General features: G+C 38.2%; 1 protein-coding gene across 3 annotated transcripts in view; it reads right to left on the bottom strand.

Moving 5' to 3' along the window:
- The window catches only part of AK9 (adenylate kinase 9), a 110,101-nt gene that overhangs the window by 1,092 nt on the left and 95,722 nt on the right, over nt 1–13,287 (bottom strand). For all 3 annotated transcript variants that reach the window (XM_074333408.2, XM_074333407.2, XM_074333409.2), the window contains 8 exons: nt 9,036–9,237; nt 7,206–7,352; nt 6,881–7,101; nt 3,910–4,106; nt 2,663–2,832; nt 2,353–2,451; nt 1,843–1,945; nt 593–707 (listed from right to left, as the gene is read on the bottom strand). In XM_074333408.2, coding sequence (XP_074189509.2) covers nt 593–707; nt 1,843–1,945; nt 2,353–2,451; nt 2,663–2,832; nt 3,910–4,106; nt 6,881–7,101; nt 7,206–7,352; nt 9,036–9,237 — 1,254 coding nt within the window. The remainder of the gene's footprint in view (nt 1–592; nt 708–1,842; nt 1,946–2,352; nt 2,452–2,662; nt 2,833–3,909; nt 4,107–6,880; nt 7,102–7,205; nt 7,353–9,035; nt 9,238–13,287) is intronic.

Below are 13,287 nucleotides of genomic sequence, written 5' to 3'. Positions count from 1 at the left end.
TTCGCAAACTTGTTGCAACGATGTTGCTAACCCTTTTTGATATCAGAGGGTTTATTCATTATAAATGTGTACCAACTGGACAAACAGTTAACCAAAATTACTATTTGGAAGTGCTGAAAAGGCTGCATGAAAAAGTTAGACGATCTGAACTTTTCGCCAACAATTCATGGCTCTTACATCACGACAATGCACCAGCTCCCACGGCACTGTCTGTAAGGGAGGTTTTAGCCCGTAAACAAATAACTGTATTGGGACACCCTCCCTACTCACCTAATTTGGCCCCCAATGACTTCTTTCTTTACCTGAAGATAAAGGAAATATTGAAAGGAAGACATTTTGATGACATTCAGGACCTCAAGGGTAATATGGCTAGTTCAGAAAGAGTTCCAAAATTGCTTTGAAGAGTGGACTAGGTGCTGGCATTGGTACATAGCTTCCCAAGGGGAGCACTTCGAAGGTGACCGTGGTGATAATCAGCAATGAGGTGTGTGGCACTTTCTCTAGGATGAGTTCGCGAACTTAATTGACAGACCTCGTGTACTGCAATTAATGTTAAATTATTTCTGAGTAGTATACCATTAAAAAGACCTACCTTTTAGATGAAATGCAATATAGAGTAGCGCAGATCTCTTTATACTTAAGAAAGGAAATTTGGGCTTTAAGCATCCTGCTGCATTCATTGCTTTAATTAGAGAAGTTGCGATACCCTGCAGGTAGGGAACAATTTAATCATGTGCATATTTGAGTTTGGTTTCTATTCTTAGTGGCAAATAGATAAAGAGGCTATTCTTTGCCTCAAATAGCCTCCTTAGGTTGGGAATGGGGCTTATAAAGATGGTTAGCCAATAGAAAAGACAAAATACAGAAAAATGAAAATTACAAATTGGCTTAGTGCCAGCTATGTAATGGGTAGATGGGCTTCATTACACAATTCTGTCTATTTTTATACATTTGACATGTCACGAAAACTTAAAAAGAAAGAAGGGGACAGTGGGCCTTGTGTTGTCTTGGCCCATCTCTGCTTCTATTGCTCAGAACTGGCCAGACTGGCTCCCACTATCAGGACCCTTGGCCACATGACAAGGGCTTCTAGACACCACAGTTACCACTGCCTTCAAGATTCTGGACTCTGGGGGGAGGGGCAAAGAAGGTGTGAGGCCCCCCTTCTGATACAACTTGGCCTTTATGGGAATGCCCCTCTCTGGGTGGGCCTCTTCTTGCCTTTTGATATTAAACCAGATTGAAGGCCAAACATCTAGGAGAGTTGAAGAAAACAAAGTGAGAATTTGTGAGAAAAGTCTGAAATTGTACCCTGGGCATTTGTTTCATAGAATTAAAAATAGTGGTTGGCTATCGAAAATTTTTACTATTTTTAAAAAGATTTATATTTAGATAAATAAAATCTGACTTGAGTAGATAGCTTTATCTGGATTTTGAGCAAAATATGGCTTTGGTGGTTTAGTTGTAGTGACAAATCTGAGCAGGGAATAAATGTCTTAGAGACTGAATCTGTACGTTTCAAATTAAGAAAAGTTTTACAGACACTGAAATTCAAAATACAAACCAAACTACAAGTCAAATGTAAATAATTTTATGACAGTCTACTCTCTCTTCACTTTAGTGTAGGTATTTGGGAACTAGCTATGGAAGCAGGGGCTTTTCACACATCTTACTTTCACAACCACCCATAAACAAAATAGGTTAAATGTGGATTTGCAGCTTAAAATCAGAAAACTCTGCCTTGAATTTCATTGTAACCAAAAGAAAATTAATGTTAAAGAAGAGATCACTGTACTCTTCTAATATATATATGTATATACGTAGAAAATTATGTCACTGAACCTGTTCCAGATATCCAGGTAAAGGAAGACTAGTAAGATGTATTGGTTCCTTTAATGGGGGAAGTTTGTACGGAAGCTTCTGATTCCAGTATTTCAGTGGCAACCTAAGAACACAAAGTTTATTAGAGGGATGCTCACAAATATACTCATTGTGTGCACATAGTAATGTAGATACACCAGAGACAATTAAAAGATGAAGTTCGCCACCTGTTTTCCTCCACTGGAGAAAATGATATAAGTGGGAAGACGGGGGCTCCTAGAAATTCATGACCACCACCTTCACATAGGCCCCTAGCCCTGTTCATCTCATCTCAATTTTCTTATTTTTCACACTATATAAAATTTTCTTTATTCTCCTTAGGCTTCTAACTCTCCCAAATAACCCCTTATGCACGCACATGCACACACACACACACACACACACACACACACACACACTCACAATCTCAGCATGCTGCATTAAACATAGAAGATATTCAAGAAATATTTGTGACTTAGTGAATGGTCTCACCTCAGAAATTTCTGGAGTTTTTCATTACTCTCACAAATATATATACGATCACGATATTCTATGGCATATTTAATGTTACCAGGTACTAGGGCTTCATATCTGAAAGCCAAAAATAAATCTATTGTATAATTAATATGTAGTACTGTACAAATAGAATGTCAAAATGTTTTATTTTTCTACCTATGCAACTCAAGGACGAAATAGAATATTTTCCAGTTAAACAATAGTGATCTTTTGTTAAGATTGTTATATGAACCCCGTATTCTGAGTGGACATATCATTCTGTATTTCCAGGAGGCTGAGGACTTGCCTTTGTTTTCCGTCCTGATAGGTCACAGGACAGTAGCCCTGGAGCTCAGGACACTTAGGGAATCGTTTCTTCAGCTCTGACAGCGTCAGCCTTTTGGGGATCATGTCGGCAGATGGGAGTGGATATGGTGCTAACGGAGGCACATAGAATTCTGGGTTCTCCAAAAATTTCTATGAGAAAAGGATTACAGCAACAAGACCATTTAAAACAAGAATGCCATGCCAATCAAAAACCCACTGAGGCTCTCTCGATACTCTCCCCATTTTCAGTGGCTATGTTTGAGAGCCGCTTTCAGCACTACAATGACTCCTTCCCTGGTTAGAAGTTCCCGAGAGTAATACTCCCAAGTGATTGTATCTAAAGTCTCCCCTAAACTGACTCACTCACTCACTCACTCACTCTCACTCATCCATTCATACAAAAAATATTTGTTGAACTCCTACTATGTGCCAGGCACTGGAAAGTAGAGTCACCTGCCCACTTATCTTCTTGTCCTGAAGCATAATTAACTAGTTGGATGCCCTTTGGCAGGTGGGCTGACTTCTCCAGCTTGTTATCACTCTGTAAAATGGAGGGGGCCGACAAGATACATGATCTCTACTTGCACTTCCAGTTTTAAAATTCTGTGATTACCATTTAAATAAACAGGAAGAAAGCAATGTCTCCTTAATAAAGTGATCAAAAACTCCCAACTCTTCCAGGGAAAAGAAAATGTTCAGAGGCATCTGATTCGTTTACCACTACCAACCTTTTTATATCATCAAATTATGGACATTATAATATCAGGACAAATCTGTATTCTAGTCCATTAAACAGAAATATAAGGTATGCAGGGAATTCGAATGAGAGAAAAAAACTTAAAGCACAGAGACATGTCAACTCTTGCTCTATTCCTACTGACTTTGACTTCCCTTCTGCGCCCTTAAAGCTGAATTCCTCAGTGCCCCCCTGCGGGCTGAGCCCTGATGCTCAGCATCCCCTCCATTGGTGGGGCTCACCGCTGGGTCTCCCCCCTCCTTAGGCTGGCCTAGGCCGAGCACCCATCACTGACCCACAAAGTTCTGCTTTGTGCCAAAATCTGCCCTGGGAAAGGAAATGCCGGTCCCAGAGTCACAGGTTCCAATAACGGGACTCCTCAACCCCAATCCCTGTGTGTTCCCAGCTGCGCCCACCCCTTCCTATTTGATGAATTCTGAGACCGGCATTTCCTTTTCCTAGTAAACATTTGAAGTGAGGAGCAGACTTACATTCAGTTTTTCCTGAGAACTCATTTTATAATAGTGCCCTCTGAACTCTGCTGCAAATTCCAAGGACTCAGTTACAGAGCAGTCAATTAATTCATACGATTCTGCCAGGCTGACGGGGCAGAACTGTTCGAATTCGCCCAGGCGAGAAATAAATTCTTGAGGAGTGATGCATAACTTGTCAATGCAGGCGGCTTTCCCTATTATTAACAGATTAACTATTATATATGTATATATACATTTTTTTCATAGAAAACATGATTTTTTAAATTAAAATAATTTCAATTGCACAAGAACTATACAAATGCATACATTGTAAAATTCTAAACAATAGAGTAAAAAGTTAGTTTCTCTTCTGTAACTTTCAAACCCTGCTGAGAGGTAAATCACTGTTGAGTGTATCCTTTTCAGACATTTTCCCGTACATTTGCATGTACACGTGTGATTTTTGCATATTGTATACTTATGCCACTATACTGAAACATTATTCTGCAACTGGTTTTTGTCAGTTAGTTACGGTCTTTGACATCTTTCCAAATGATTTACCAAATTCTTTTTAATTGATGCACAGTATTCCATTATATAAATATACATATAGCTTACTTAACCACTTATCTGTTAATGAATGGTTTGGTTGTTTTTAATTCTTAGCTATTATTTATTGCTTGGATTCCTGATCCACAGAAGCTGTGTGTGTGTGTGTGTGTGTGTGTGTGTGTGTGTGTTATTTTAAGCTACTAAGGTTTGGAATAATTTGTTATGCAGTAATAGATAAATTAATACACTGTTTCATCTGTTATTTATGGCACAGATGAAAAGGTTAAGAAGCCCCAATATTGCTTTCCTATGAAGAATATTACACCACTATAATGCTATAGTGGTGTAATATTATTATTCTAAAGTATCACAATTACAGTACTATGATATAATAATATATAGTACTATTAAAGTATAAAGTATTATGTAGTGCTATAATATTATACTATGTGGTACTATAGTATTACCATGCTATATATCCCTAGGTTGCTCTTTAGCTCAGATGTGCTGAACCTCACCAATCCTGACAGGTTTAGAAATTTAGAATCACCTGATTTCAAGTCCTAAATTACACTCAAATACCTCTTTCTCTGATTCTTGGGATATTCTTGATGACATCTGGCAATGTCTATATATTCTATTCTGGAATGTGGCAGAAGGTGGAGAATCTCTTTAATCTTCTGGCCCTGACCTTGCTCTATCTCATTGGAGTAAACCTTGGCCCCTGATATGGGAGGATCATTTGTGTAACATTAAAAGGAAATGTGGAACAAAAAAAATCTCAACTAAATTTGCACACTCAGATACAGACTAGATTGTCAGGCGGAAGTTGAAGCAGAAGAGCAAGAGGTCACTTCAATTAGATTAAACTATCCAAGGCGGAGAGGCAAGTACATATGGAATAATGAAGTGGATCCCATGGTTCCCCATCCAGATCCCTCCTCAGGGCTCACGCACCCAGCCCCCAGCTGCTGGGAACATTGGTGTTGACGGCTCAGAGTTGCACTGGGAATTGCCCCTCTGTTACAGGTTATGACTTATGGTCAGTGACAAGCCACTGGGAGGATATAAAGCCCGGCTCCTTCTCTCAATTGGGGAAATTTTGAAAATCCATCCCGGCTCCAGTGCTCCCCTATAGGACTTGCTGAGGCTTCTGTTTCCACTACAAAGCAAGTTAGTTTCTCCCTCTGCCTAATTCTACTGCCCTTCCCCACAGGCGTATCTCCTGATTAGGGCTGTCGGATAAAATACAGTACTCCCCTATGCAATAGTTGGGACATATGTATACTAAAAATCATTTGTTATTTATCTGAAATTCAAATTTAACTAGGCATCTTGTATTTTTATTTTTTAAATCTGGCAAATCTACTCCTGAGACTACTTCCTGGTAAAGCTTCTGCACACAACTTTTCATTTTCAGTCTGTTTCCAGGGAACCCAATCTAAGGCAGGGAGGAAATAAGGTCACAGAAAATGAATGAGGCACGATTTTTGCTTTTAAAGTCTTCTGTGGAATGTTTTACTAGTGTGATGCTATCCGAAATTTATCGGGAGTAGGTTTCTAAAAATTTAATTCTTCCTTCCTTGCATTCTTATCTTCATGCCTTAAATACACAGGGGAAATGAATTCCCAATCTACAGACAAACAGGAACCAGAGATATTTGTTATTTCTAAATAATGAAACAAGTCAAGATTCAATGATACAATTATTATCAGAATCCTCGCTGCATGTTTCCTTGTACAAGATTCTCTCAGTCATGTTGCTCTATCAAACCTTATTATAGTTCCTGTATAAGTTTCCAAAATTAAACAAAGTCATTAAACAGATGTCTGTGAGCCCCCCAGAGATAAATTCTTTGGAGTCATCATCACTCTTTTTAGAGGTGTCGGATGCAGGTAACTTTTCTTCTGTTTGTGTACTTTCAGAGAAAAATAAAAAACTTACAGGAATTTATGATCGAACATTTTCTTTCATGGATTCCAAATATAGAGTAAAAGAACTTGTGCTCAAGTTTTTTTATAGACTCAACATTTATATAATACTCTAGTGAATGTAAATAGTAAAAATAACTTTAATTCTAGATTCCAAAACAAAATTTTGCCAAGTGTCACTCCACTGACCTCATATAACTACCATTCTTGAAAGTAGCTTCTTACATGGCATTCCACACATTATAAAATCTTCTAGTGAAAGACCATGTATTATTTTTACGTGCTAGATTCACACAGGTACTCAATACATGAGAGCTTGAGTAGCAGCAGTCATTTATTAGAACAAATATACATGTCAGCAATAATTGGATAGTACTATATGTTTCAAATACTGATTAAAATGGTGGGAACAAATGTTCAGATTGAGTGAATTATGGTAACATGAGCCAGGCATGTGTAGCTTTAAACTCATATTTATTCTATTTTAAGTTAAATGTTTTCTCACCTGCTTTTATTTTTTCCAGGTATATCTGTATATGTTTATTCACCACTTGAATGTTCTTCATGACTTCATTCCATACCCACCATTTGCTGTGAAATCCATCAATCACATACCAGTTCTGCTGTTGTTCTTGGTAATATTGTCTAATCGCATCAATATTTTTGTGGTATCTTGAGTTCTTGACAGCAGTAATCTGCGTGCTATTGTGTAATGGATAAGGCAAGCTAATAGAGAAACAGAAAAGAAAGTGCAAAAGCTATTTAAAACATACTTTCTTCTGGGTGACTGAAGCTCATTCCTTCATCACTGTTTTCATCACATCCATTACCTTTGTTCCTCTTTTTTCTGCAGGAGCAATCTTTTGAAAATCTCCTTGGAAGGAACATCCAACTCAAAGACGACCATGGGGATGATTGACCTGGCTTCCAAGAGACTCATTTGATATTTAGTTACAGGGTATCCATCAATGATAACACTAACAAGGAGAAATGTGAAAATAAAAATTTCAGGTTTCTTTTTTCTCATCCCTTCCTTTCTGTCTTCCAGAACTAGTCTCTCTTTCGGAGTCATCCCATGCTCTTATGTAACTCAATTTATCTTCTTGGCATTTTGTCCTCTTTAACTCTCTATTTTTCATCTCAGTTAGCCCAAGACCCTGGATGAGGGCAGCAAACATATAGACACAGCTCTGGATTCATACACTTAGCGCCACAGAGCTAGATTTTGACAAGATTTCAAGAGATAGATAAGACACATAACACCTTGAATACTGTGTTATTCAATTGAGGAGGCCAGGCCAGGGTGTAGAAGGGGAGGAGGGAATTGGTGAGAGGAGCCCTGTGATATTTGGGAGAGAATCATTCCATCAGGACACCTCACGCCTCTGAGCAGAAACGATGGAGAATTGAAGTTAGTCCAACAGTCGGAGATAATGAGAGTGTTCCTATTAGACTGACAGGAGGAATAAAGGCTGTTTTCAAATTCTGGGAGGAATGGCCCCCAAATTCAGGAAACACTCTGAGGTGGGAGCGAGCTGGGCATACTGGCTGACGGTCATCAAGAAGGGCTAGTTTGGAGCAAGTCACAGGATGCCCACCCTCTGTGCCCTCTAGCCAAGTCTTTAGGCACAAAGTAGCTCTAAGTTCTACTGTCGAGAGGACTGGAAGATAATATAGCCAGGCCAGCCCAGTAGAGAATGTATGGAGGTGCCATTGTTATTGGTTTTAAGTTTTTTTTTGAATGGAGAGTAGCTCAACTTGTTTGTTCTTGAGGGGCCCTCAGGATTAGGGAAATTCAGGGTGAATGGGCAGTCACTGTCTTGATATTAAGGTGAAATGAAACCTTTGGGACGAAACCAAGATTGCACTTACTGAGATTTCTTGTATGCAAAGCTGAACGGCAGGGAGGAGGTAACTCAATTTGCATGAGTCCTGGGGTCGTCTCTGGGGAAAAAGATAATCTGACACCCCAGAATCTGCTCCCCCATAACTGAAATTAGAACTGTCCAAGGACTTGATTAAGGACCAGTGGCAGCGAAGGGCAAGGGGGAGCCTAATATCAAACAACCTTGAGTAAATCAGGGGAATTGTAGGTCAGTGAACTGGGCTCAGGTGCAGAGCCTTAGGTGTCACTGGCTTTTACTACGAGGTGTGACCAGTAGCTGTGCCAGGGGAGCAGTGGGTGAGCTGGGGAGGGTAACTGAAGAGACAGCCCAAGCACAGAGCTCTCCTGTACAGATGTGGCATTAAAGGGAGGGTGAGCTGGGCCAGTGAGAGAGCGTCTCCATTGAACGAGTACCATCCGGGGGACAGGAAGGGCCATTCCTTCATCACTGCACAGGGCAGTGAGAAGCTCTGCTGGGCTGTGGAAGTCACAGCGGCCTCCTTGGTTGGCTGTATAAGGCTGGAGACTTTCAGACATCTCAGGGGTTGCTGCAGGGAGTGAAGTGGCCTGTTTGCTAGTCTGGCACATGAGTGTTCGAGCCAAGTTTTAGCTTGACAGAAAATTAAAGTATGAGTATGTAACCATAAAGGTGCCCAAAGTTTGAGAAGCAGATCCCACCCTTCCAAGAGCTGTAAACCCTATTTAAGGTGTTTTAAGTTCCAGTGAATAATTTCTTTGAAGAGTTAACCCTCCTCCCACCCCTGCACCCACTTACCCTGCAGTATTACATACACTTTCCATCAGAGCGATTTCTAAGGACTCAATAGCCAGTTCATCAGGTGCTGTCATTCCTTTCTGAAGATGCCAATTTAACATAAGTGCCAGCTCTGTGTCTGGTTGGCTGTTTAGTACATAACGCATGGCTTCTCCTACAGACAAACGCTTCAAGCCATATTCACTGGAAAGTTTTTTGGCAACTGAAAAAAAATTAAAACTTTAAACTTACTCCATTTCACACATTCATCAGTGAACCTTAGTTTCAGATTCTGGTTAACTGATATCTACAGCAAACTAATTTTCACATTCCTGAAAGAGCAACTTCAAAAATTAAAATTGCTACATTTTACTGAATTAATATTGTCAAAAATCAATCATTATTAATACGTAAGGTATGTGGCTGATGGATCTGGGCAACAAGCCAACTCTGTGGGGTTTTATCATAACCGAATCAACATTTAAGTTTTCCTTCTGTATGAAGTAGCAATTTTTTTGAGACCTTTACAAAGCATCTGATGTGTGCTATTAATATTTGGTATTATGTCCAAAATAACTCAGTTAATCCTCTAGGAAACAAATTTTTAAAAATTATAATGGCACACCTGACATTTTCATAGTAATTTACAACTTATGAGGCACTTTTTCTTCTGTGACTATACTTGACATTTTCAACTATTCTATCAGGTGGATAGAATGAATATTGAAATTCCAGTTTTATAGATGAGAGAACTGAAGCCCAGTTGAATGGAATGGTTTGTCCACGATCACAAAGGTGTTGCCATCGGTTGAAAGAGGACTAACCTTGGCCTCTGCTTCTCTTATATGAGACCAAGCAATGACTCCCAGTAACTAGTACCAAATGTGGGTGTGTTCTCAAAAACAGAAAATTACAGACCCATATCTCTGATGAATACAGATGCAAAAATCCTGAACAAAATTCTAGCAAGTCAAATACAACAATGCATTAAAAAAATTATACATCACGACCAAGTGGGCTTCATCCCAGTGGCACAAGGATAGTTCAACATACACAAATTGATCAATGTGATACATCACATAAAGAAAAGATAAAAATCATATGATTTTTATCAATAGATGCAGAAAAAGCATTTGACAAGCTACAACATCCATTTATGATTAAAACACTTGATAAAATGGGTATAGAAGAAAAATACCATAACCCAATAAGGGCTATATATGACAAACCTTCAGCTAATATCATAAATTAATGGTGAAAAAAATGAAGCCTTTTGCTTTACGTTCAGGAACAAGACAGTGTTGCCCCCATCACCGCTGTTATTCAACATAGTATTGCAAGTCCTCTCCAGAGCAATCAGGCAAGAGAAATAAATAAAAGGCATCCAAATTGGGAATGCAGAAGTTCCATTATCACTTTTTGCAGATGACTTGGTTGTTTATTAAAAAAACCCTAAAGACTCCACCAAAAAGCTATTAGAAACAATCAACAAACATAGTAAAATTGCCAGCTACAAAGTCAATGTACAAAAATCCATTGCGTTCCTGTATACTAACAATGAAATTTCAGAAAAAGAAATGAAAAAAAAAAAAATTCCTTTTGCAATTCCAACAAAAAAGACTAAAATACCTAGGAATAAACCTAACAAAGGATGTAAAGAACCTGTACAGTCAAAACTATAAGACATTTTTTAAAAGAAATTGAAGACACAAAGAAATGGAAAGACATTCTGTAGTCATGGATTGGAAGAACCAACGTAGTTAAAATGGCCATATTACCCAAAGCAATATATGGATTTAATGCAATCCCCATCAAAATCCCAATGGCATTTTTTAAAGAAATTGAACAAAAAATCATCAGATTTGTATGGAACCATGAAAGACCCTGAATAGCAAAAGCAATCCTAAGAAAAAAGAACAATGCTGGAGGTATCACACTCCCTGACTTCAACTTGTACTACAGGGCAACAATAATCAAACCAGTATGGTATTGGCAGAAAAACAGACACAAAGACCAATGGAATAGAAATGAAAACCTAGAAATAAACCCACATAAATATGGACAGATAATTTTCAACAAAGGAGTCAAAAACATACAATGCAGAAAAGACAGCCTCTTCAATAAATGGTGTTGGGGAAACTGGAAAGCCATGTGCAAAAGAATGAAACCAGACTGCTATCAGTTTCCATATACGTACTAAAATTAACTCAAAATGGATCAAAGACCTAAACATAAGATCTGAAACAACAAATTGCATAGAACTAAACTTATGGACCTTGGGTTCAAAGAGCATTTTATGAATTAGACCTCAAAGGCAAGGGAAGTAAAAGCTAAAATAAATGAATGGGACTATATCAAACTAAAAAAGCTTCTGCACAGCAAAAGAAACCATCAACAAAATAAAGAGGCAACCAATTGAATGGGAGAAGATATTTGCAAATGACGCCTCCAATAAGGGGCTAATATCCAAAATACATAAGGAACTCATACAACTCAACAACAAAAAGACACACAATCCAATTTAAAAATGAGCAGCAGACATGAACAGAAACTTCTCCTAAGAAGACATACAAATGGCCAACAGATATATGAAAAAATGCTCAACATCACTAATCATCAGAGAAATGCAAATAAAAACCGCAATTAGATATCACCTCACCCTGGTTAAATTGGCTATCATCAACAAGACAAATAGTAACAAGTGTTGGAGAGGCTGTGGAGAAAAAGGAACCCTCATATACTGTTGGTGGGAATGTAAATTGGTACAGCCTCTATGGAAAACAGTATGGAGGTTCCTCAAAAAATTAAGAATAGAATTACCATATGATCTAGCAATCCCTCTCCTGGGTATTTACTCAAAAAAAAAGCTGAAACATTTATCCATAAAGATGTATGTACTCTGATATTCATTGCAGCATTATTTACGGTGGCCAAGACATGGAAACAACCAAAGTGTCCTTCGACAGATAAATGGATAAAGAAGTTGTGGTATATATATATATATACAATTGAACACTATTTTGCCATAAGAAAAGATGAAATACTGCCATTTGTGACAACATGGATGGATCTTGAGATGATTATGCTAAGCAAAATAAGTCAGACAGAAAAAGTAGAGAACCATATGATTTCACTCATGTGGGGTATAAAACTGAAAGCAACAAAGGAACAAGACGAAGAAAGAAAGAAACAAAAACTCATAGACACAGACAACAGTTTAGTGGTTACCAGAGGTAAGTGGGGAAGGGGGATAGTAGACGCGTGTAAAGGGGGTCAAATATATGGTGATGGAAGGAGAACTGACTCTGGGTGGTGAGCACACAATGGGATTTATAGATGATGTATTACAGAATTGTACACTTGAAATCTATGTAATTTTACTAACCACTGTCACCCCAATAAATTTAATTTAAAAATGTGGATGTGTTTTGTTGAGGTCTATATACCCTGCCTCATCGCTGTCTGGAGACAGCATGTGTATAGGACACAGATGCGCACGCACGCACACACACACACACACATACAAACACACACACACACAGAGGGAGAGAGGGAGAGAGGAAAAAAGAGAGAGGAAAAGAGAGAGAAGAGGGGGGAGGGAGAGAGAGAGAGAGAAGACAGAGGAGCCCATCTAATCCCATAGGAATGCAGATTAACTGACCACAGTTAACGCCACTCAAAAGGGAAGTCCCTGTGAGAGCTACAGAACCCTTAGTCTCAACTTTCAAACCTATTGTTTTAAAGCCCTAAAAATAATTAAGCTTCTAAAATGTGACATTTTGTTAAAAAATTAACCTGTATTTTAACAAAGAAATTAGAAATCAAATTGTTTTATCTCCATTTTCACTTTTTGGCTGCTGTTGTAGGACCTTAGTTTGAATGTCAATGTTCTGCTTTCTTTGGGAAATATCATTATCTTTGTGAACATTTAGAGTTTGACCATTAGAGTCTTGTTATGTTAAGAAGTTTAAATAGGCAAAACAAACTTTTCATCTAGAGGTAGAACACGAAACTCTCCTTTATTATTCCTGGTGACAAATTAATCTTTGACCTCATATTTCCCCATCATTTTCTATTCAGTCAGTCATTAAGTCCCACTGCTTTCCTTTTAAATACCTCATTTCGATCATCCACTATTCATGTTGACTATTTGCCTTTATTAAAAAACCAATCCAAAGTTATGCTAAATTCAAACATTAGAGGAATACATTTACCAAATGCCTTTTCAGCAATATTAAGATAATAGATTTTTACTCTTTAAACTATTAATACA

The sequence above is a fragment of the Rhinolophus sinicus genome, chromosome 2, assembly GCF_057876585.1.
Source record: "Rhinolophus sinicus isolate RSI-liver-muscle chromosome 2, RSI-T2T, whole genome shotgun sequence".
In the NCBI taxonomy this organism is placed as follows: Eukaryota; Metazoa; Chordata; class Mammalia; order Chiroptera; family Rhinolophidae; genus Rhinolophus; species Rhinolophus sinicus.
Note: the sequence above shows the minus strand (reverse complement) of the source record. Positions and strands in the feature narration are given on the sequence as shown.